The 25,255-nt window shown below is 32.5% G+C and overlaps 4 protein-coding genes across 12 annotated transcripts; 2 read left to right on the top strand and 2 right to left on the bottom strand.

The window, feature by feature from the left end:
- The first annotated feature begins 482 nt into the window (after nucleotides 1-482).
- LOC145739017 (solute carrier family 41 member 1-like) lies at nucleotides 483-3,915 on the top strand. 2 transcript variants are annotated; one of them, XM_081994295.1, is made up of 6 exons: nucleotides 483-753; nucleotides 1,804-2,113; nucleotides 2,165-2,344; nucleotides 2,396-2,687; nucleotides 2,747-2,930; nucleotides 3,279-3,915. In XM_081994295.1, the coding sequence occupies exons 1-6, from the start codon at nucleotides 689-691 to the stop codon at nucleotides 3,802-3,804; spliced, it is 1,557 nt and encodes a 518-aa protein (XP_081850421.1). In that variant the 5' UTR covers nucleotides 483-688; the 3' UTR covers nucleotides 3,805-3,915. The 2 variants fall into 2 exon arrangements, with proteins under 2 accessions (XP_081850421.1, XP_081850422.1); XM_081994296.1 differs by having other exon boundaries at nucleotides 485-740.
- Nucleotides 3,916-4,094: 179 nt separating this feature from the next.
- Nucleotides 4,095-7,424, bottom strand: Alg10 (alpha-1,2-glucosyltransferase Alg10). Its single transcript, XM_081994297.1, has 5 exons — nucleotides 7,136-7,424; nucleotides 6,885-7,046; nucleotides 5,727-5,886; nucleotides 5,526-5,668; nucleotides 4,095-5,471 (listed from the first exon to the last, which is right to left on the bottom strand). Exons 1-5 carry the CDS (start codon nucleotides 7,292-7,294, stop codon nucleotides 4,725-4,727), a joined length of 1,371 nt encoding a protein of 456 aa, XP_081850423.1. The 5' UTR covers nucleotides 7,295-7,424; the 3' UTR covers nucleotides 4,095-4,724.
- Nucleotides 7,425-7,745: 321 nt separating this feature from the next.
- On the bottom strand, nucleotides 7,746-12,851 carry LOC145739012 (BOS complex subunit NOMO3). Its single transcript, XM_081994283.1, has 13 exons — nucleotides 12,638-12,851; nucleotides 12,439-12,538; nucleotides 12,106-12,389; nucleotides 11,884-12,049; nucleotides 11,592-11,828; nucleotides 10,856-11,021; nucleotides 10,546-10,801; nucleotides 10,314-10,489; nucleotides 10,080-10,258; nucleotides 9,309-10,025; nucleotides 8,844-9,037; nucleotides 8,540-8,792; nucleotides 7,746-8,477 (listed from the first exon to the last, which is right to left on the bottom strand). Exons 1-13 carry the CDS (start codon nucleotides 12,772-12,774, stop codon nucleotides 7,857-7,859), a joined length of 3,486 nt encoding a protein of 1,161 aa, XP_081850409.1. The 5' UTR covers nucleotides 12,775-12,851; the 3' UTR covers nucleotides 7,746-7,856.
- A 248-nt stretch (nucleotides 12,852-13,099) lies between these two features.
- LOC145739015 (rho GTPase-activating protein conundrum-like) lies at nucleotides 13,100-25,113 on the top strand. Of its 8 annotated transcripts, XM_081994292.1 has the most exons (14): nucleotides 13,100-13,384; nucleotides 17,950-18,101; nucleotides 18,270-18,511; nucleotides 19,204-19,331; nucleotides 21,330-21,582; nucleotides 21,638-21,817; nucleotides 21,872-22,022; nucleotides 22,077-22,421; nucleotides 22,478-22,679; nucleotides 22,733-22,943; nucleotides 23,263-23,336; nucleotides 23,393-24,081; nucleotides 24,463-24,708; nucleotides 24,761-25,113. In XM_081994292.1, the coding sequence occupies exons 2-11, from the start codon at nucleotides 18,005-18,007 to the stop codon at nucleotides 23,275-23,277; spliced, it is 1,824 nt and encodes a 607-aa protein (XP_081850418.1). In that variant the 5' UTR covers nucleotides 13,100-13,384; nucleotides 17,950-18,004; the 3' UTR covers nucleotides 23,278-23,336; nucleotides 23,393-24,081; nucleotides 24,463-24,708; nucleotides 24,761-25,113. The 8 variants fall into 8 exon arrangements, with proteins under 8 accessions (XP_081850418.1, XP_081850412.1, XP_081850411.1 ...); XM_081994286.1 differs by lacking the exon at nucleotides 23,263-23,336 and having other exon boundaries at nucleotides 13,101-13,384; nucleotides 24,430-24,708; XM_081994285.1 differs by lacking the exon at nucleotides 23,263-23,336 and having other exon boundaries at nucleotides 13,101-13,384.
- Nucleotides 25,114-25,255: the final 142 nt, after the last annotated feature.

Raw genomic sequence — 25,255 nt, forward strand, 5'->3', positions numbered from 1 at the left:
ATCATAAAAAAAAATCTTAAAATTAACTGCAATTATATATATAATATCTCAAGAATGGTGGAGGTACACCAAAATATAAAAATTTGTATTTTCTGGCCAATATGTTTTGCAGTAGATTAAAGGTTCAATATAGTAAATTTGCCCAATTTTTACTACATCAGAGATAATTTGTACTTGTTTCCAAACAACCTAATTTGTTTTAAAAAGCTTTAAAAATATAATAACAAAATTGTAAATTATCAAAAAAAAAATCTGCATAACATCTAATAACTAATGAACTTGGCCTGCTGACCTTTATACAAAGATAGCAAATTCTAGTAGACAATAAAAGAAAAAAATTACGGAAGGAAGTTAAAAATAAAGACCTAAGGACGCGATAAAGTGACTCAAGGCCTATATATCTCATAGCAAATTCAGGGGCCATTTTTACGCATTTAAAGCATTTGAGGGCGTAATAACATAATGGCCCGTAATAACTTAGTAGCTATTGCGACCTAAAGTAGTTTGAAGTAAGACTTTCAATTGAAAGCTGTAAAAATAATATTTGCGAAACGAACAACGTTGTTTAACTAATCAAAGCACCTGATATTTTCAATTGTAGTGACTGTGTTAGTTGTTTTGTAAATCGTGACTGTTGTGCTTTGGTTTTTTTTTAAATGTATAGTCACGATATAAGTGCTTCTCAAAAATGATTTCCAAGCGAGGAAGCTATCTGTATATTCTGTACGGATGGATATGGGGTGAGTCAAATTTGTACGTACAAATCAAATTGGTACTGTTCTGGATGCTAACAATAAGAGCGTTAAGTACTTAAAATATATAAACATTAGAAAATAGGTCAGCAGTTACTATATGACCGCTACAAACAATAAAATTAATCTTATAAAGTCAACAATTTTTTAAAAATTGCTAAATCACCATAAATATACTAACTAATAATTTAATAATTATAGTGTGTGCTACCAACACAATCTATTTAACCGGCTTTAACTTTAAAAATGCTCAATTAAGGTTGACAAAAATATGTTTATTAAGGATGTTACGTCCCTACCTTAAGCTCAACGGTTTATTAGAGAAACCGACCCATAATATATAATGATTTTCGCCGCCTAAATTAAGATGAAGTACATATTTATTTGCACTATTATTTACTTGTGAAGCAAGCAAGTCTCGGGTAGGAACAAGGAGGAAATACTAAGTGTTTGTTTATTTTTTATGCTGTTAGACACATGTACAATGTGTCTCGTGATAATGAAATGAATATGTATTAAGTTAATGACAAAAAAGTTTGATTAAAACTCACTTTTATTGCAACTTTTTATGAAAATTATGAATAATGAGTTTATATGCAGGATACAATTAAATGTAATGAGACTAGAAACGTGCAAGTTTCAATAATAAGTTCAATATACCTTGACGATTTTATTGTTTTATATACATATATTACCAAACCCAAACCTTGGCGCGCAAATATTTTAAAACTGTATCGTAACCAGTGGTATTTTAATATGTTTCATTATTCGATATTAACAATTTAAATTAGTTCTTGCGACTTGAGAAATGTATCAAAATTACTACGACAATTTACAATTAAAAATTTTGCTGAGTAAACATAAGTAATTGACAATAGTGTATCCCTGAGATCTCAACTAAACATCCTGTTCAAGCTTCTCAACTATTATATTAACATTAAAAATGAATTACTAATGAGTTACAGAATGATCCACAGTAAAATTTTTTACATTATGGTACGGTTTTTAAATAAAATATATTTTATTGTACCTGGATGTCATAATTTTTTAGCAAAAACCGAGATGGAGATAACATGGATAACACCAACCACATACCAAGGGCTATGGATAGCACCGAGCCACAAACTGAGCTCTCCCATCCGACTCTAGAAATGTCAGTTATCGTCACAACTGTGGTGGAATCCGACAACAATGAAAACGACAATGGAAAACTTCCGGATATAGTTGCTGAAGCAACAACCACTTGCAATGAAACGCAGTCCGAAGAAACTTTTCTTTCCATCGCAATTCAAGTGTTTATACCATTTTTGATTGCAGGGTTTGGAATGGTTTGTGCCGGTCTGGTTTTAGACCGCATACAGGTAACATATGTCTGATTCTCAATAAAATTCCTCTAATGTGAGGATTTTCAGCATTGGCCGGTCTTTGAGGAAATATCGGAGTTAGTGATTTTAATACCTGCATTACTAGGTTTAAAAGGAAACTTAGAAATGACTTTAGCCTCACGTTTGTCAACACAAGCTAACTTAGGACATATGGACACCACACAACAAAAAATCAGTATTATAGTTGGAAACGTTACTCTTATTCAGGTATTACTTTAGTATCAATACTTCTACCATATCTGAGTGTTTTTTCCTTAGAGTCAGGCAATTGTTGTGGGCTTTCTTGGAGCGCTTGTAGCAATTGTCATGGGAGGAATCAAAAGTAGCGAAGTAGAACTAGATCACGCTTACATATTGTGCGCTAGCAGCTTAATCACAGTTTCTATAGCTAGTTTTGTGCTTGGACTTATAACTGCGGGTGTTATAATTTTCTCCAGGCACTGTAAAATCAATCCAGATAACGTGGCTACCCCCATTGCAGCTAGTTTAGGAGATATCACTTCCCTTAGTTTACTTTCATGGGTTTCCACCTTACTATATGAATCCATAGGTTCGATTATAGCCTCATTAAGCTAGTAATGACGGGTAAAAAACTTCTTGAATTTACAGGTCAACAAGACTGGCTGGCTCCTTTAATTATAGCTGGCTACATTATGGCAATACCTTTATGGGTGTGGATAGCCAAAAAAAATCCGCAAACTAGAGAAGTTCTACTTCATGGGTGGACACCTGTTGTAGGAGCTATGCTGATCAGTTCTATAGGAGGTCTAATATTAGATTTTATGGTGTCAAGGTGCGTAAAACTATTTTTTATCACATTATGTAGATTGGTAAATCCAAATTTACTTTCAAAACTGCTTGGGAAATTGGTATCAATTCATCTTCAAAAAATTGATTCAGAGACTTATGTATTATTACCATATATTGTCTTCACCTTTAAAATTTTCTGTTTCTAAAACATTCATGAAATGCTCGACTGTCAGGTTAGTCAAGTTATTCATATAATATAACAAAGACACAGACAAAGAAATGTAAGTAACATTCTAGGTACCTTTAGTAAAATAAACTTTGCACTTGGCTGTCAATTTAGAAGTTGATACTATCTCCTTTCATAAGTCCGTACAGAAATAAACAATTTCAGATTTGAAGGTATAGCAGTATTCCAACCTGTCATAAATGGTGTGGGTGGAAACCTGGTAGCAGTACAATCAAGTAGAATAGCCACGGCACTACACAAAGAAGCAGAATTAGGGGTGCTAACACCAGGAAACTCACACGACGAAGACGAAACAAAAAAGATATTCATCTCCCCCATGGCAGCCTTTTGTGGTAAAGACTGCCATGCTAGAACCACCAGAGTTTTGATGACAATGGTAATCCCAGGACACGTAATTTTTATTTACACCATCGACTATATCAAAGATGGAGACACCTCGTTGAATTCAGTTTTTGTGGTAGTTTATCTACTAGCTGCTGTCGTGCAAGTGGCAACTTTGCTTTATGTGGCTTACATATTAATACACTGGATGTGGAAAAAGAAAATCGATCCAGACAATTCAGCTATTCCATACCTGACCTCAGTAGGAGATTTGCTTGGTATTACTTTGTTAGCAATTGCGTTTCAGTTCTTGTATTTGGTGTCTGACCATGAAGTTCTAACTGAGTAATTATTTACTAGTAATGACCAAGCTGAAAGATACTTTTATATATAAGTAATATGCCTTTGTCGTGTTAAATCGTTAAATAATTTATTTTAAATAAAAATTAGTAAGTACCTACATTTGTTTGTATACTTCCATAAATAAAGCCAAAAACTTATCACTTATACCTAGACTCAGAAGTCCTATGTAGTGTCAGTAGTAACACTTTTCACAAATTTTAATAATGTCCTATTATAGCAAGAAACTTCGTTCCCCCGATGTACCCAAACTAGAGAGTTCAAAATTAAAAAACGCACTTGCAGAAAACAATAAAAAATGTATTTATTCAAATACCACAATGGACATATCTATTATCTAAACAATCATATGAAACTTAACGACACAATATAGACATTAAACTATCAACTAGAACCCTTACATTACTACAGTACGTGATAACACATTTCAAATATCACTAATGTGAAAACAGTCCATTTTAAAGTCTGAGGACCCTTTAAACAAAGCCTTGACAAAAGCAAAAATTGGGACAAATATTTTTAACTGCCCATTTTATTGACTTTTGAAAAACAATGGCTAATAAGACTTAGTAAATACCAGGTGTCTAACAGAATGCTGAACTAAGTAGTACACTTTTAGTTTAGTAATGGGGAAACAAAAAATACGTTGTAAACATTTTTTAAGAAAAAAACTGCAACAATTTTGTGTTCAAGATTCTGCTGAACCACTGGTATAAACTTAATAAATAACTAATAGACTAAACTGTATAAAAATACTTCAATGGCCAACAAGACAAAAAATTTAAGCACTTAACATTAATAAATCATCTAATCAGACTTCAAGAAGGAACACCCAAACCCCATTCAGTTTTGAATAGAGTTATACAAAAATATAATTTAAAAAAATAATTAAGTCTTTTATCGTCATTTTTACCACATAATCCGTTGGGTATAATCCATATCGGCCCAGAATAGCGTTTTAGTAAAAAAAATATTTAGTGTTATCATATTAATCACACTGTAAGTAACAAATTCCAGAATCACGTTAAATACTTCTGAGCCAATAAACTTCATTTTTAGTCTGAGAATTATGTAAGGTACTAAAAAATAGCGGATTTCCAAAAGTGATTGACTTGCAAGCAAAGTGGTTACACCAACAGTATAAAAAATGAAGAAACTTATGTCATGTCTGTTCCATATGGTTTTCACTATGACGTAAAGCGAGAAGATGTAAACTGGTATCAAAGCATACCTAAACCACCAATACTTGCCATAAAATCTACTCCAAACATAAAAAACTAAATGTCTGTTGTCTGCTAACAAGTAAGGATGAACTACAGTGTTAAAATGAACAATTACAAACGAAACTGCAATAAAAAAAATCATAAGCATTTTGTGGCGTACTGTAAATTGAATGAAGTTCAATACTTCTCCAACAAAATGAGGCCAACCAAAAACTAAAGAAAACAAACTGAAATAGAATATTTGTGGTAGGTTCATAGTTACATTATGAGCATTTCTGTCACCTACAACAATGCCACCATTTAAAAACACAAAAATCGCGAAAAATAATAGAATACTAATATAACATAAGGAATTCAGCCAGAAGCCTGCAGAAGGGTTCTGCAAGAGCCCCAAAGGATTTCTTACAGCATCTTTAAGGAATGGTTTAACACTCTAAAATTGAAAAATCTGTAAAGAGGTGAAGGTATTTAGTTTTGTAACCATTACCGTAACTGGAAATTTGCCATACACTTTTCTGTAAGGCTCTTTCAGTTCAGCCCATGCAGAATACAGTTCAGTCAATACAAATTTTCCCCCATACATTGCCACCACAAGAATGTTAGTTTGACGGCATATTACAGATAAAAAACCTTAGAATTCACCAAAACATTAAATTAAATTTATTTTAAAGTTTTTTTTTTCACTTACCAGCTATTGAGGCAGGAAAATGGTATCCTTTTTCATTAAGGATAATAAATAGTAAGCAAGTAGTTATAGAGACCACGTCTGTGTAGTAAATGTGTGCCAAAAAGTATAGTGGAGGGAGCAAAGACATTGCAAGTGCAGAGGATACTTTATGAAGTTCACCCTAAAAGGAGAGTTGTATTGACAACTATAAAGCATTTGAAAAGGTTCAGATGTAGTTTTGAAAAGGATTTTAAACATTAAAATTTGTAAATAAACAGCCATTATATTAATATAATAGTTATATTATATCTGACTTTAAAAACAAATCTCTTCCAACTTTTAGTGGATAATGATAAGACTTTCTGTATAGCATATCAGCATAATATACTAACATATACTACAAAAAGTACTGACTACACAAAACAATTAAAACTTGAACTGAACAGTAAAATTATCTTGTAATGATCTGACAAACAGGATGTAAAATGATAAGAACAACTCAAAGCCAGCTTTCAAATTCAAAGGCAGAACAGGATGTTGTTTTGTTAATTTTGCTTAATTCATACACAGAAATGATATGGCTTTTTGATAAAAAAAACATCACAGTAAGGTTTGAATTTTTTTCCTCAATAAACTTGCATCATTTGCTGTAAAATAGGAGTTTCTTGTTCCTTCAGTAACACTATGAGAATAGAGCAGCCATTTGTAGTTTACTAATGCCTCATTAGAAAAACTGAACTACAGAGAACACAAAACATATTTTTAATACCATATGGTATAGTAATTATTTTATTTCTTGGCAGCCTGAAAGAAACTGGTAGTGAAACTAATGCAACTATGTAAGGGAATAGAAAATACATTTTTTTTTATCTCACATATCTTTCTGTAAGTCTGTCTTGTTTAAACTTTGATTTATATCTCTATTAAGTTGCAGAGTTGTACCCTTTCTGAACTTTCTGACAAAAACTCAGCTCAGCTGGGTAAAACTGGTTTAATGTTAAGCCCAGTTATAAACAGTAAATAAGTAATAAAAGTTTATACACAATTTACAAATATCACTTTGAGCTGAACATTTTCTGTTTTTGCAATATTATCTAATAAAATTAAATCACAAATCTGCTTATCTTACATAAACACACAGCACACACCCAATTTTGTTAATTCAGAATAAAGACTTACCCTTATTCTTCTTGCAAACAGGAGATAAAACAAAACAAAATTGATGCATGAGAACAATAGTGAAATTGCTCGTAGCCAGAATATGGAGCAGAGTCCAAAAGGCCCCAATATTGCTGCACTGATCAAGTAAAGACCAGGTAAAGTGGTTACTTTTGGGTCCCACTAAAAAAATGTAATTGGCTTGTTTAGAATTAGGACACATGCAAAACTTACAGAAACAAACTACTTTGATTTGATTTTTGCTTACTTACCACTTTAAAGTTAAATTTGCAGTATTGTTCCCCTAAAGGTAAGTGAAACTCTTCATCAACAACAAGATTTGAGGTTAGGTAAATGTTGTAAAAAATAACACTAGAAAGAATAACGTAAGCTCCGAACACTATTAGCAAATATACCCTTGAAATCCGCATGGTTAATTTGAATAAAACACGATTTAAGAAACTTTATGATTCAAGTTTAATTGCAAAACACCTCTTCCCTTATCTCTAGTCTCTGGACTTCACAAACATCAACACCAACACAAATTTTTTTTAGTGTTATGTTATTAGGTTAGGTTAAGTTCACTTACGTCTCTTCTTAAGACTTAAAAAGTTTAACAATGGTCACGTGAGCACTTGCGGCACCTGAATGTATGTGTCATGTGTGTAACCGAGCTTGGAGGACATGTTACTTTACTCATTTTATTCTTTATAGATTCTCGTTTTTTAATTTTTTGCATAGAATGTTCAAGTCTTGTTTTATCTAAATCAAAATCTTATTTATATCAGAATTTTTTGATATGTTTCAGTTTTTAAAATGTCAGACGACCAAAACTATTTTGTACAAAACCTCCGAAAATGTTTTTAATAAAACACAGCAAAACAATTTATAAATACGTATATATTAACTTAAACAACAGACACAACAAATCATACAAGAATTGTACCATAAAAAGTTTGGAAAAAAAAAACAAAAAATGTCTCTATCATAAATTTAGTTACTTTTCTTCGATTTATGCTTTTTAGCATTATTGATGTCCTGCACAAGTTGATCTATATTATCATCATAGTCACTAACAGATTTGGTACCACTAGGAATAGGAATATAGGAACTCAAACCTTCGATATTAAAATTGGAATGTTTCTTCACTAATTCTAAAATAATCTGAATGTTGTAAACACCTAACAGCAGCAGTAAAACAAAAACAATCGTCCAGAGTGACGTTTGCTTTATAGGTTGTTCTTTAACGCTAGTTTTAGGGCTGAAATCCATTTCAATGTACTTGAACGAACTGTTCGCCCTGAAGTATTCAATTTGTGTTTTTCCTTTAACTCCATGAGCTGGTTCCAAGTGGATTGAGTACTCGGCGTTGTCAAGTTGAAGGGAAGGTAAATGGAAAAGAATTCCATAGTTCCTGTTTTTATCCACTTTAATATTTAAGCTATCCACAGAAGCAGAGTGAACTAATGAGGGGTTGGTTGATTCACGGTACAAGAGAAGTTTCAGGTGGCGGTAATGCTCAGCTTTGGTTGCATAGATTTTAATTAAGACATCAGTAATAAGCACGGGACGAAACACTTTAATGGTTACATTTTTCAAATCTTCGTAAATGTTCTGAAAATATTATGTAGACCCACTATATCGACAAACTAAAGTAATTAATTAAAACAACTTACATTGACAGTGACGAATTCAGGGCTTGTGCGTTCAACCAAACTAGAAAGGCCGCTTCCGACTTGGACTTGGATTCTAAAGCTGCAAAACGGCTGCAAACCCCGGATTCTAAATGATCCAGTCGCATCTGTAGTAGCCTCTTCAGTCAGGCCAGTGCAATTATCAACACCAGAAGCAATAACGTTAACATTCTCTACTGGCTCATTATTTACAGTTGTAACTTTGCCAAAAGCACTAAATGCCACACGTTTACCACTAAACAGAAAAAAAGTAAAGACTTGTAACTTAGAAATCGACAAAACTTACGTTAAAATCACATTAATTGATTCGCCTTCTTTGACGTCGATTATTTTCGAAGATGGTTCAAATTTGTACTCTTTCATCATGGGTCTTAAGAAATATTCGCTAGCGCTTAGTGAGTGAAAGGTGATTTTTCCTTTTGAGTCGGTTTGAAGGTTTTTTCTGTAACTTTCCCCTCCAGAAAGGGAAAGTAGCACTCCCTACAAGGTAGTTTAAGATCAGGTCTAACCACGCTAGAGATGGAACTTTCTGCGAAATTATTTTTTAGAACAAATGCCAAAAAATTAATTTACTTTAAAATAATTTTATTCAAAGATAATTTCTATAGAAACCGTGTTGTCAATATTTCGTTAATAAAAATGTATTTGAAAAATAAATTATTGACAATTTAACAAAGAAGATATATTCAAAATTATGAGAACATTTGTAAAGAAAAAATTCTTTGTGGAAAAAATGAGAAATGTTACATACCATCAAAGGAGATCTATCATCTTCATCCAGTACTTCTACACTGACTTCAGCCAGTTTTTGCGCAACAAACTTTCCACTCTGATCAGGGCCAATAAAAAAGTACGATTCCTTTTCGGCAGTAATTTTGTACTCAAAAGTGTTATCCAAAGGAGGGAACTTATAGTTTCCTTTTAAGTCACTTTTCACTGAATAAACCTGGTTATTTTGCAAATTCTCAACCGTAATCTGTACATCATTTAGCGGGGGTTCTATACGGCCCTCAAAAACTTTTCCCAATGCAGCCTTGAATTTATTGCCTTGATGAACACAGTCGGTTGCGCCTTGAACCTCAACTTTTTCAGGAGTGAAAACCAGTTTGTCAGACTTAGGGATCAAAGTGGCTATATCTACTGGTTTGAGCAACAGTTGAATTTCGTATTGGTTGTCTTTGAATTGGGCAGTTTTCATGATTATCTCGTCATCAATTTGGACTTCAACTTCAATAGCTCCGTAATTTCTCTCTGCGTCAATTGCCACGGTTATTGTGTGTTTTTGAGCATTGATAGTAACTTGATTTTTTTCTGCACTAGTGTCATAAGTTACAATTTTAGGATCAAACTCATGACAACTGCTTACAGTGAAAGTGTATTGGCCGGGTAAATCTAAGCAGATTGGATTGCTCCCACTGTTGACACTGATTTCAATATTCTTCCCTTGTTTTAAAGCTTTATAATTCACCTACAAACCGTAGTTTTTTTTAAAAATAATGTTTGTACCTTAAAATATTTTAACCTTAGCATCATGAGATGAAATGAACTGCAACAAGTAACCCTTTTGGGTAAATGGAGCCACTTGCACTTTTTCAGCATTAATATTCACAGTTTGCTTGGAAGCTTCCCAACAAAAATCATTCTTAGATAAAATAACCTCATAAACACCAGGGTGTACATCAGAAGCTGAATATACTGAGTCTGTAACAATAGGAATTTTTAGATAGCAAACTATATAAGCTGAGTAGCAACTTACCACGAACTGGAAGAATCAGTTCCTCATTACCAGTTTTTAAACTAACACTCAGACCTTTACAATCTTGCTTTTGAATACAATCTACCTTACCACTCACAGTTGATTTCAACTGCGAAAATACAAGTTTATCAACATTTTCATTAAAAACTTCAACTTTTTGTGTCAGAGGGAAAAACCTATAAAAAAAATAGTGTTAACACAAAATGCATCTCAAAACTCTATCACAACTTACTGCAAACCTTTCAGTCTATCCTCATCACTAACTTGCACACTAATTTCATATCGACCTGGTGCTAAATATTGGCAAAACTCTTGTTCATTAGTTACAGTCTGAATTAAGTTAGTTGAGCCAATTTGGCTGAAAGTCACTCTTTGTGGCTTGTCACTGATAACTTTACCACAAACTTTAAAAGCTGAAGGTACTAAATCAGGTAAAGTCGTCAAACTGGGGTCAATATTAAGGGTTCGCTCATTGAACTGTAAATTATCTAAAAGATTCATATTAATAAAATGGCTGCTGCAGAAGTGACCAAAGTATTAACCTGCTTCTGCTTTCAACTTGTAAGACCCTGTTTTAAGTTTTTCTAATTTATAACTTCCAGACTTGTCAGTTTTAGTGTATTCCACGCCATTAATGTAAACTTTGGCATTTGGAATAGGGTTGTTTTGACCATTGGTTACCCGCCCAGAAATACTAAATCCAATTACCTGTTATACATTTACATTTTTAGATTACTGTAATAACTATATTTCAATTAATTTTAACTTTTTTACTAACTTTACAGAATGTCCTGTTTTAATTGCAATTCAAAATGCCAACATGTATAGCAATAAAAAAATGTCTATTTAAGGCTTCTCTTAAACCTTCCTTGTGACTGATGACAAAATGTACAACACCCTGAGACAAATTTTTCTTAGAAAGCATCTTATTTCAATAAAAGAAACCCATTTAGAGCTCTACTTTTTCTGGAAACTGACCTAAAAACTCTTTTAACTTGCAACTGTAATATATGCACAAGTTGAACCAAAACAGAAATATGGTTCTAATTTATTTACAGGATCAAAAAGGACTTAATTATGTTTTGTATAGGTAATACCATTGTGACTTAAAGCATTGCAGTAATTTTCTGTTCACTTGGTTAAATTAAATCAACAACTCATCATTTACATCTTATAGGTAATTACTGCAAGAAATACCAGTTGCTATAATTCAGATAATAAAACTAGTATATATGTACTGTATTTCAAGTTTAAAACCCAACCACTTTAAATAAATACCTCAAAATTCTGCTCCAATACAACACTTCCATGTTTAACAAAAAACTCAATTGTATCAGGCTGATAATGAATGTTTTTCTCCTTATAGTAAGGAAGAACAAAGTAACTTCCTGTAGGTATTACTGGAAAATTGAATTCTCCTGTTGAACTTGAAGTGACTAGACAGAGAAATTGTTCAGCAAAAGGTATTCCATTTGGTTTAGATTTATCACAACCATCAACATTCACATTTTGACCCTGGAAGGTATTTTAATAAATTTGATTTTCTTGATAAAAAATATATAAATCAAACCTTTTGTTGAGAGAAAAGGGCAATAACAGTATTTTTTATAGGACCACCATCAGCAGTTACAATTTTTCCTTTCACATCATATCCTTGAACAACTAAACTATTAGCAACCAATTCTGTATTTCCTTCAGTTACTTGCACCTTAATAGAATCTTTATATAACTTCCACCTGTAAACCACACAGAACATTCAGCAGAACTAATAAATTAATCATGTAAGCATTACTTTGGATGAGATATAGAAACTACATAAGATCCAGGAAAAACAGGAGAGAAAGAGAAACTTCCATCCTGAAGAGTTTGAGTAATTCTGGTTCCTTCTTTGGACACTAATTTTACTGTGACACCTGAAGGGCCACCAGGCACACTTCCTAAACTTTGAACTTGCCCAGCTATACCAAAACCCTCAAAGACAAAATTTATGTCTTTTCCTGCACTACATGGGTCTGTTCCATCAATGTTTAACTTTATCTCTTTAGGGGTAAAACTCCATCCTGGAGGTGGAGACAGCTGCAAAAGTTAAATTGTAGCTGTAACTTTAAGGTGTAATCCAAATTACCTCCAACTTTAGCTCCCCTTTGTCATACAAGGGCAGAAAATAGTAACCATTATTAGGTGCACAGTTTGTACGGTCTTTTACAATTCCCTGTTTTGTGACTCTAGAAAAGAACATTTAGTGCCATAATTAGGATAAAGTAATTTTAGAGAATCTATAAAAATTCTAAAATAAATAAAGAGAAAAACATAACCTCACTTACAGTTTAACTTCAACTTTTGAAAAATCAATGGGTACGTGGCTTTTTATAAATCCTCCACATCCTAAAACTTCACTAGCTTTTACTAATACTATTAACTCTTTAAAAATAAATATAAAAATTAAATAAAAAACCCGCATTTTACAATTAATTATAAATTACAACCAGTACATTAATTTCTAATAATTGGGAGTGACTAAAGTAAAGAACCGACAATCGACAATGACAATGACAAATTGACAAACCGACTGGCCGTAGTAAGTCACTATTCTGTCATTCAAAATTCGAATTTTTTGGTTTGTTTACAACACAAGAAAAGTGATGTAGGCCCCAAATTTAATACAACGCAAGTGTACAATTGAATAATAGTTAGTAAACTGCATGACTGAACAAACCTTATGCTAAATTCCCTGTGACAAATGACAAATGTCATTGTCATTTTCAAATATTTGTTAATGTCTTACCTTGTCCTACCTACACCTATCAAAAAAAAATTAACTGAAAATGAATTGTTGCTTGCCCGACTTTGGTGATAGTTTATTTAAAAGCGTGTTCGGTGTTGTTTTCGTTTGGTAATTTTATCTTTCATCGTTGAAAAGTTTACGTATGCTAGTACTGCTTGCAGTGATTCATCAAGGTTATGTTACGTTCGTTTTGTCTTTACTCTTTACCAAAATTTGTGTTTTGACAAATGTGAGGAAACCTTATGTTTGGGTTTATTCGTGTATTTGAACTCATCAATTCAGCCAGGTAAATATTTGTTTAGTTCATTTTGCGTCATTAGTCGTGCTGGATGTGTTACTCAACTGTTGGGTGGCGGTCAAGTTTAAATAATGTGTTTCTAGGTTCTGATTTTGGCTCCATCAATAGTAGTGATGTGACTTGATATGCATTTAAATAGGTACAACGGTTTTCAATGTAGGGGTGTAGTTAGCGGGGGTGTCTGTCTATTTTAAGCTACTTTGAAAAGAAAAAAAAATAATCTGCTGACAATTTTTCTTCCAACCTAAACACAGCTGATTTTGACAACTTTGCAACTGATGATAATAGTTCTATTTCCTTTGAGTAGTCGTCAGACAGCAAGACTTTCAAACCCATAAAGGAAGAATAATTTCAGTAAAAACTCATGTATTAATTTAAAAATGTTTTAAACTTTGTACCTGGGTTTGTGTGTTTCTCATATTAAGGTAATTGTCCTGTTAACTAACCACTAGAATATTATTAAAAAGGTATGCAATGTGTATGAGAAGGTATCTAAAAACTGAAATACATTTTTCATGAAATCAAAAATTCCTTTCTATAATTTTTATGTATTGGCAGTCCAAGTTTGTATAAATTTACACTATTTGATATTGTGACAAATACTAGTTTTCTGGTTTGAAACATTTGTATGTTGATTATGAATTTGTTGTAAAACTGTTGTCATGGGCTTGGTCATTGACATAACAAATATTTATAAACATCTTTTCTGTGTCATAACAATAATCATACATATACATACTTATTAAACTAAACAGCCAGTATTGTCAAGGTTTTTCTCAAACAGTAAGAATTTTTTAAATGGTTTGGAATTTAATTTTGCCTAAAACTAGAAGGCAAACAAGAAAGTTCCAAAAACACAATCCAAGATTTGAATAGGAAAATTAAAAAATTAATATAGATCAATTAATGTAAGGTGTCACTTTTTGTTTAATGCCAAGGCTTGATTTAATTATTCACTTGGCTACGAGTAGGTATTTCTTGATAGAAAATGCAAGCTTCAACAAAGTAATTTTTTCAGTATAAAGAGTATGACAAATTATTAAAAATATATTGTGATGTTATTTATTACCTACTTTCCCAATATCATTCATGAAACAGTAACAAGAAACATCCATTTAAACAAAAAATGAACAAGTTACTGAATCACAAATAAGGTGCCAAAAAAATTATTACTATGCTATTAAAAGCTTTTTACAGTCAAACAATTGTTTATGTCTAAACGTTAAAAGTAAACCTCTTAATTGTTTAATGCTCTTTTTATATTGTAATGTCAATCAAGTTGTCCAAAGATACAAGGTTGGTAACAAATGAGGTAATAATTAGACCTTTGGATCATATATTAGGTCATTTATTTAATAATTGTAGTAGGTATACCACATTAGTGCAAGTTGGTGTAACAAGTTTGTACAGAATTTTACAATTTTATTTGTTTTAAGTAGGAATGGTTTTAATTGTCATTTTGTACATACAATGATATTATTTAAAATCTGCAAGTTAAGTGTTGTAGTAATTTTGCATTGTCTTATTATAATAATTGAACCACTCAGCATTCTCCTTGTTTATTTAGTTGTTTGTGCAGCAAGTGCATGTTACTTTCATACCTCAACAAATTACAGTTATGAATGCTATATAAGTATTATTATAATGTTGAAAACTTCCCCAGGAGCGCCTTTAAACTAATCCATTCTACCGTTTGACTTTAATCTTGTTCTTAATGCTTTGACCCAGACTTTGATAAATAATTAAAGCTGTTCTCGCTTAAATTTGCATTAATATCCTAGTTGAAATTTCTTTAATGGAATAGGCGATTCACCTTAATCACATTAGACACATATAAGCTATATGAAGCTTGGTTTCATTTCACCTTCTTTCATGATTGACTTATTCTACCAAATTGCAAACATTTAATTAAGCATATTATACTTTCTTGGTTCCTTTTCCTTTCACCTTTAATTTAACTGAGATTTGTTTTTATTGTGAGGTAACTGTTGAATGGAACCACATACCGTAAAAGCGTGAAAACAGTTGAAGCGGATCTTCTAATGTTGTAATTTATGGTTTGCTTGCAGTTTTCATTCAGCTTTGTTGATGTTTCTTTTGTAATCAATTCAGGTAGGGTTGAGTAACAGACCTATGCATGGCATCACACTGAGGGCCCACCCTATACCCTTGGGTAATATGTAATTAAAAGAAAATTATATAATTATTTTAAATATACATAGAAGCTTTCACTGCTCTGATGGTCTAAATAACAACAAGGTTATAAAGGAAATATCACTTATCGTTGAACACCTCAGAATGCAGTTACTTTTTGCATAATTTTACTTACAAGTGTAATTTCTCTACTAGAAAAACATGTTTTGTGTTGCTGCCATAAATTCTTGTTTTATGGCCTGTTTGCAATTTTTTTTTCTCTTTTGTAATTGCAAGAAGATCCATAAAAAACATTTTCTTGTCAAGGTAAATTAATTTCAATTAGATATTTTATTTATCAATGAAATATACAAAATAAGGTTATCAGTATGTCTTATCAAATTTTTGGTATTGTAAAATGAATCATTACACAAATATAGGGAGATGTCTATTTTGCTACTTAAAAGTTTAATGAAATATGTGAAGAAAGTTTGTGTTCTCAACCGATTCCTGAACAGCTAATTTTTGTATTATATCCTAGCAATTGTCATGAAAGTGTTGCGTGTTATTTATTATAACTTCCAGTTCTGCTATTTATTATTAAATAATACGTATTGTTAATGAGGCAAAAATTTTCACCTGGAATTTTTATTAAGGAACTTGAGCGCAAAATCTGTAAAGGGTGATCAGATACATTTTACTCTATTGTTAATTTTGATGCCTGGTCATATTACTGCATTTCTTCAGAATAGTCAAATTTTGTTTTGTTATAAGATTTCTTCACTCCATCAGTTCATAAACCGATTACATAGATATAATAGTGTATTGCTCTACACTTTCCAGGAACTTGCTTAATTAAACTAGCTTATTGTATTAAGTATTTTCCTTCATAAAGCGATAAGGTGAACAATACCTGATACTGCAACCTTCAACTGTTTTTGTCAAATATTTACATTCGCAGTATGCACACAGAACAAGGATTTTTCCTTGTAATTTCCCAAAAATAGAAAAATAATTTCAAAAATGATTCTCAATAATTATGGCTCCAAAGGCTTGTATACTATGTGTTTTGTTTTTTAAAAAATTAGTTAAAACTTATCTAATGCGATAATGAAGAGCGTACTTCACAGTTCACACACACTGCATTGTTTAGCGTCATTATTCAAATATATTCGCATATATTAACTATATCAAAACAACAGAAAATATGTATATTAAAGTAAAGCTTTTTCAGTTTTTGTAGTTATAAACAGTAAATTAGTCCTACATTTTGATGTGCCACTTTTACACCCCTTACTAGGTTTTTTTGAACTTTGAAAACATTTTATTAAGAGAGTACACAAAGGTGAGAGTAATGATAGACCATAAGAAGTAAGTTAATTGCCTTAAATGTGTCAAAAACTTTATCTTGACCTGTGTACAGGAACTACTTGCAAATTCAGCTTAATTACATGTTCTACTAACTATTAGTTCAATTTAGGCTACTAAACTGAAACACCCCGTATAAGAATTTGGCAAGAAGCAAAACTACCTATACAAGAAATCGAGTCTGTTCAATACACTTTCTCGTTGTGACCCCGAAATTTTTAGAAACCATTTTAATACCATAGTATAATTAGTAAAGCTAGTCATTGACAAGATTTGATTGTTGTTATATTACAATTTAATTTTGCCTTATAATCTGCATTAGTTTTAGTTTATTATTTATTGTACTTAACACAAGGTTAGAGAGTGTTTTAGTGGTTTAATGACCTTGTAAAGATGGAGCTTAGAGAGAAAACAAAAAGTAATTTCTTGTAAATTGTTGGTGTAATGAACTGGAGGCTGACAAACATTATTTCTAAACATATTTCTAACTCAGTGACGATTGAGCAAAACTTTAAGACGTAGGCAACTTGTTTCATTATACTAAAGCGTGAGTAATCGGCGCGTTTCCTAACTAAAAAATTTAAATATCTCGGTAAACTACACTACATTTTAAGATTAGACACATACGTGTGGGTTAGGTGTTCTACTTTACACAATAGCCGGTATTCATTGATAAAGTTGAACAGCCCAACTCATAAACATTTCGCAGTGTTGGATGGTGACTATGTACTTCAGTCCCGCATTAAATTCAGATTATTGTCTACTGATCTTTGACGAAAATTCAAATTGGTAATTAATTACCTCTCAGGAATTTGACAGTATTAGTGAACTTTATTATTTCTAAAATTGTGGTTAAAACTTTGCATACTGATTATAACTTTATAACAGAGAGAGATAACAGAACTTTTATTGCCTCAGTAATCTCAACTGTTTCCATTTAATACTTTTCTGAATTCAATTGTGTGGGCTGTGATTGTATATTATTCATCAAGTTGAAACATTTTGTTGTATCACTGTTTATTTTGTTGTTGCAACTGTTGGTTTAATTTCAGAATACTAACCTCAAGGAATGCCTCAACTGATTTAAATGCTCCATATTGTTAAGTTATGGAATCTGAAGATCCTTATAGTTACTACTTGGATGAAGTTAATGATACTCAACATGATATCCACAATCTAGAATTAGAAGAACACATTCCAAACGGTAAGTTTAATTATTCATTATGAAGTGCATAAGATTTTTAACTTTTATCACCTTTATTTCAACTCAAGTTTAAACAATGACATAATTGATTGTCAAGTTGTTTGATTACCAATAAACTAGTTTCTTTACATGTATTCCAGGAATTTGTTAATAATCCATCTGTTTCAGAGGCTGAACAAGCAACAGACTTTCTGGTTAAAGCTGGTTTATCGGATTTGAACCAACTTTACCAACAGGGCAAGGAAATTTCCGAAAATGTCGTAGTAAACTCGGTTAGGCAAAAGCATTTAACCGAAAAGCAGGCTCAAACTGTCAGATTTCGTGTTGATACCCTTAATAAGACTTTGCGCAGTCGTCAACCTAGGCGGAAACAGCGTCAGGATGTTAGGGATGTTGCTTGGAATCTTGAAGTAAGTTTTTCCATTTTTTATTTGTACATCTAGAAAGAATTTTTTGGTTTCATATTACCTATATTCAGATTTTTACTAACGTTTGGGCATACAACTCAAGAAAATTAATAATGTTAATGTTTCATGGTTTGAGGGGTACAGTATTTTAATAACGCCCATTTTCTTCAAAAATTAAAGTTCTTGCTTCCAAAAATACTTGTATGTAAGGTCGAAAATGAGTTGAAATAAGTAATTTTGCGTGTAATTAACTTTATTTAGGCCTATTAAATTGTGATGCATGGGTGATACAATAAACAGGGCTGAATTAAGCAAAACGCTAAGTCACTAAGAGTTATTAATTTAACATTATTTCTCTTGAAAATTGCGGAACAGCTGGCGGATTATAAAGGATTGTGCTAGTAACCTCTTGAATGTGAAATGGTATGCTTGAGTAGTATAGTAGTAAATGCAATAGACAGATTTTGCTTTTAATTGTTTAGAAAAAGGAAGAAAGGCGTTATGTTGGTGGGATTTTAAAGGGGAGTTATTGTTTGTTTTGCCAGAAAATATTTATAGGGAACTGCTCAATAATTTTTTGGGTAGTTTCAAATTTTATTTAATAGATAAGACATTGTAAGTGCTAAATAGGGTATAGAATATCCTGAATATCCAACTTTATTTACATTTTTTTATTTGTTTTTCATAATTTTTAGACGTCGAGCACTGGGACCAGGTCTCGGAGTGCAACTCCCGATTCTTTAGACTCCAACGACAACCCTAACTCACAAAACGAAGATCTCACTTCTGACGAAGACCACCAATTATCATCTCTACCTCCGTTGTAAGTATTGTTTTTAAAATCAATACTTTTGTGCACGTAATTTACTACTAAACCGTTTCACTATCGTATATAAAAATTAATCTGTATTTATTTTTGATTTTGCTGCACAAAAAAGTGGTGCTGTTCCAATTTAGGAAAAAGTATGAACTCACATTCTAAGGACGGTAGATACGTAGCTAGTGGGTAGGTTAGATGTTTTTGGGTTAACGTGTACGTTACTTTGCCTGAATCACTAACGGATATTTGTCGCATTATATTCTCAGTATGGAGTGGCTACAAATTTGCATGCAGCTAACATGCATTGCATTGCAATATGGTTAAAAAGTTTTGATTTCATATTTTGCTGTCTATTTTGCTAGTTATTAACCATCACACAGATAAGTGAAAAGTGATATATTTCTTGAGTTGCCATTTCTATTACATACATATTATGTAAATATGATTAGATATTTACATTTCGTTTATTGGTTGTCTCTGCCCACTTAAATACCAATCGCAAAATTTCAGACTAACAATTAGTCATATTATTCAACGTAAAAAATTATTCAACACCGATGGGACTATATCAAAGCTGTTATTTAATTACCTGTTGATATAGTAATAAATATGTGTATCAAGACTTTATTTATCAGTTGCGACGGTACTGTAATGAAATTTTAATTACCTCGTTGACCATTGGTTGACTAAATACACTGACAGGTATTATCGTAGAGAAGCTATGCATATTTCATTAGGAATTTACATTATCTTTTGCGATGTTTATATGCTATTATTTTACCGATGCTTTGAATTAGACTATTATTTGCAGTTTTCTCTACGAAGGAGGTGTTTTAAAGTCGCTCAAATGCCGCTTCTTACACTGCTCCGGTATGATGTTTCGGTTGTTGAGTTTCTAATACAAACATGCTTTTAGTGCTTTTGTGTAGCATTTGAGTCGTAATAACGTAAAATGTGTTTGAAGCAAGTTATTATGATTAGAGTGTGTAGCAGCCAATTTGGAAATGATTCCACGTGGAATCGTTGCATTGTTTGGGAATTATAGTTGGTAGAGTTTTTTTTTATTATTAACACATTTATTGTTATTGCATGTTAATAACCGTTAAATCAATTAGTTGGGTGTTGTAGTTGATTGTTTGTATCGTTTTTTACTTTTACAGGATATTTTTTTAAATTTAGTAAGTCAATTGGCATTACCGTACTACCAACACATTTCTTACTCACTTTGTTGTAAAAAGGTTTTAGTTTAACGAATAAAATATAAAGTTTAGAGAAATAGTTGACAGTGGCAAGCGTTTCTCGTAGTTTGTCGTCTTTTACTATCAAAAGCTCCTAAGTCTGATTTTTTAAACTTTAGAAGTGTTGAAAATTTTCAGTATTATTTAACGTTTTTTTTATCTGCAAGAAAACTCTCCTAAATAGGTAAACAACGCTACCTATGAGAACTTGTCGAAAACTTCTATATCTAACGAAAATAATTTTGTTACTCAAAACCTTCTATGCCTGTCAGACATAGCGTTGTAAAGAAGCATGCAAACAGCCTAATAAAGTAAGCTAACTACAAAATTCACTTCACAGAAGAATATGGAAGCTTTTGGAAAAAAAGAACGATTAGAAATAAAATAATAAGTAAAACCTAGAAAACCTAATTACTTCATAAAAGGCTGCTCCCTATTGAAACATCTAAATATGACCATCTCATGCAGCTGAAAGAATGGTCATTACCTATTTTACAACACGTTGCCTTTATGGACTAGTTTAAATTAATTAAGCCTTAAAACTTATTTTGAACGTTAATATAACAAACTTTTTTATTATATTGACAGTTATTCCTGTAAATTCATAATTTATATTTCACCCTTTTTAACACCTTTTTACTAAAATCGTGTTGACTACAACTTTAACATACTGTACTACATTCAGTATTCACTCAAATGTCATTAAAACACCTTATTTATGTTTAATTCACAATGGGTTGGTTGACAGTAGAACTGTTTTCAGTTCTGTAGATAATACGCACCATTCAAGCACAAAAACAAAGGTCAAGTCGACATCTAGTGTACCATTACAAAGTAAAAAATTCAACAAGTATGACAATAGAGGCGATATTGCCCACTTGGGATCCGAAAATGTAGTATTAAAAGGGTATCAGCCTCTAACCGAAGGGGGCTCTCCAATCCGACCTGTGAGAGAAAGAAGTGGGAGTGACCCTACTACCGAGGTGCACCTGCAACCTTTAAAAACGCAAAACTCGGTAAATATATCAAATTAACCAGGAGGTAATAGTTTTAATTTGGTAATTTTGTTAGGATATATTGGGGTCATCAGCTCCTAATTTTCATTCTCAGTTGACAAGAACTAGCAGTAGTATTCCGACAAATAACCATTGCAGTACTGTGTACATACGTCACTGCAATGAACCTAACGAAAATGAAACTTTAAGCTTTGAAGGACTGATTAAGCAAAGCGAAGTGAAGTACGATTCAGCGGTAGTAATTTCATTTGCTTAATTTTACATTTAGAGATTTATGGTTTAATTTCAGAGTTGGGAGTTGGATGATGGAGTGTATGTGGATGAGTTGAGTGATAGTGAATATCAGTATTTAAAACCACTGTTATATGTGGAATTAGTTGCCATATTTGATCAGTATAAATTAAGTTATCACAAAAAGAAGGCCAGTACTAAGAGTAAAGGTAAGGTTCGGGTCATCTTGGAATGTTTTATCTTACATTGAGCATATTGTAAAGGAGGAAGCGTTTTTGGAGTGAACTTATCTACGTTGGTAATGCGGGATATGCCAACACCAAATGACAACTCTATGGTGCCTCAAATTTTCCAAATTGTTATTAACCAATTGAACACGAGGTGCATAACAGAAGAGGGGATTTTAAGGCTGGCAGGGCAGAAGCAAAAACTCGAGAATTTATGCAATGAAATCGAAACTAAGTTTTACACAAATCCTGTTCATGTTCAGGGATTGCTAAAACAGGCCACCGTCCATGAACTGACTGGAGTACTTAAGAAATTGCTCAGGGATTTGCCGGACCCGATTTTTACTATGGAATTGTTTGATATGTTTTTCAAGGCTGGTTGTATGTTTTGTTTTAACTGGTTTGTAGATTTTGGTTTAACAGGTTTGCAATTGTAGCCATTCCAAACAACGAGGATCGGGTCAGGGCATTGAATTTACTAGTTTTAATGCTACCGATAGAACATCGAAACACTTTCCGAGTTTTACTGGATTTATTTTTGAACATTATTAAAAATGAAAATAAAAACAGGATGGGGCTTCATAATGTTGCAATGATTACTGCCCCTTCACTTTTTCCTCCAAGACTACTACTCCCTAAGTATTTTCGTTTTGTTCTATTTGTTTTTTTTATTTTATAGTTTTTTCTTGTAGGGATCGCAAATTAATTGATAAGCAGGTGACCAAGGAAGAACTAGCAAAACAAATTAATGGTGCGGCAGTGTGCTGTCGTAATATGGAAATCCTGCTTACAGCTGGTAGTAAACTTTGGACAGTGCCTGCTTACCTGGCTTTTCAAGCAAGAGAAGCTCAACGAAAAGCTCAAGTCAAAAAAGACATAGGAAAAGAAAAGGAGAGGAAAATCGTACGTTTCGTTGCCGAGTCAGTTTTGTGTGGTGGGGGAAGTTGTAGAGGTGATGGACAGAAATTGGTGTTGTCAAAAGTCGGATCGTCCAAAGCTTAATTTGTGCAATACTACTTTATACAAGGCGTTGAGTTGTATGGTTACAAAATTACACTTTAGCAAAAGGATAACCGGCTTTGTGAACCTATTATAGGTTCAACACAAAAATATAAATGAACGCCCTGTATATATGTAGTAAAATCCTCGCTATTGTTGTGCTACCCAGTTTTTGGTGGTTTTGGTACACTTAACGATTCAACACTTTAATTTTTTCCGATAGAGGTTCCCGTTTTAACTAGTTCATACACGGACAGACTATTAACATATTAATACACTGCAACTACATATATTTGTGTAAGTTTTTTTAGTAAAAGGTTAAGGGATAATATTATTTCTTTTACCTTTTACAGCGAAGTGGTAAAACAAAATTAGTGAGAAGTAGTACTCAGTACGAATCAGGTGCAATGAATCTACCCAGGATTAAAAAGGATTTTTACGAGTAATACTATTTTTAAGCAAATTAGGGACTTACCGGTTCTGCTTGAATTGCAATGTTTTAGTTGCAATATTTGTTCAGTTTATTCTACCCTACATTTAAATTTAAGTTTCATATTTATAACTTATTATTCTATACATTCATTCATACGGCTAAAATATCCATATGTAGGTATTTAAGATTTTTTTTAGAAATTTCTTTTGCAAAGCAATATTAGAGACGTTAAGTTTTATTTTCACATTTTTTCTCAGACTGTCAACTATGGCTTAGTTATATAACACAACCATATTTGCTGTTATGGTATTCGTTAATTTATAATAAACTTAAACAGCGCATAAACCTCATTACTTGCTCACTTTAATAAATGTGATCATAAAGTTATTAATGTTTGAGAGTCTACTGTTATATAAGAGTTATTTTTATGACTAAAAACTTGTGCCAAATTAAAAAGTTTTTTAAATAGTTTTGATGTTTTATTTTGTTTGATTAGAGGGGAAGAGACACTTGCCTGTTGATATGTCCCAAGACATGAGATTAAATTAATGTCATGATGGCAAAAAGGTGCTGTGAATGCTCTCTAATCTACAGAGAGTTAAGTTACTGGTAAGGAAAGAGAACAATTACAAATTGTAATTACCGTTTGTTATCTTATTTTGATTTTTCGTATATATATTCGGCCTTTGAAATGGAGATAAGTTAATGTTCTGAATTATTACCTCCTGAATGTTTTTTAACTATTTTTTAATGTCCACATTAAAATGATGTAAATAGCAATAATTTAAACTGTACGGATGTTGCGCATTGGTAAAGCAGTATTTAAATTTGTACTAAAAACCACAAGAATATAATATACTGCTAATTACTTTGACATCGCGCGCGTTTTAAAATTTTTAATTTGCGTAATGCAGCTACACACCTCAAATTTAATTATTCATCACTATATTGTCACAGATAACATAAATTGCACTATGTTCCGTTACCTAGTCTTGCCCCGGTCTCCCCCAGTAGACCGTCTGAATCAGCAAGACCGGCAAATTGGCGTCATGATGTGGATATTTAAACAGCGTTTCAAACCATCTAAAGGCACTGGTCTACTGATTTCCATATCCGTGGCCACACCCAGCCGTACGTCCCACAGGAAGAGATGTAGATGTTACCCTTACAACCTAATTCATTGTTTAACTGGTCGCCGAAGTGAAAAGGTCAAAAAAAAAGAAGTAATGGAGTCATGTAAGTTAAATTTTTCCCGCTTCTCTCTATTTTTCTCTGTTTCTTCTTTTAGCCCAGCATTACCAAGGTTTTCCCTGCAGTCAACGGCGGCTAAAGCCCGGGTGCTGCGCTTACTGCACCATGTTCGTCCCGACTTGCCCCGAGTATGTTACTCTATGAGTCAGTTTGGGTCTGCCAATTGTTGGAGGTGTACGTTTTCAAGGTGCAGTTTGGTGACTGGCCTCCCAGTTACCCGGACACTCATGTTCTGCTCCGCGAGGGGTCTTTTTGTGGTCAGTTGTGTATGATCACTTTTGCCCCTCGCCTTCGGCGACCTGTTATACACCTTTAGTCTACTACGTTAAAACGTGACAATATGTTATACATAAATGTTTATAAATAATAATAAAAGGATCGTTTTATTCATTTTGTTGGTCCATTGCATTTAACATGCATAATAATCATATTGAGAACGTATTATTTTAATTCCTTTAATAGGACTACTTTCGGATCACCCTATACCTATACATTTTAATAAAATTCCAATGATGCTTACATTGCGTTGTTT

Source organism: Ips typographus, linkage group LG16, assembly GCF_016097725.1.
Source record: "Ips typographus isolate SLU linkage group LG16, UJ_Ityp_2.0, whole genome shotgun sequence".
Lineage (NCBI taxonomy): Eukaryota > Metazoa > Arthropoda > Insecta > Coleoptera > Curculionidae > Ips > Ips typographus.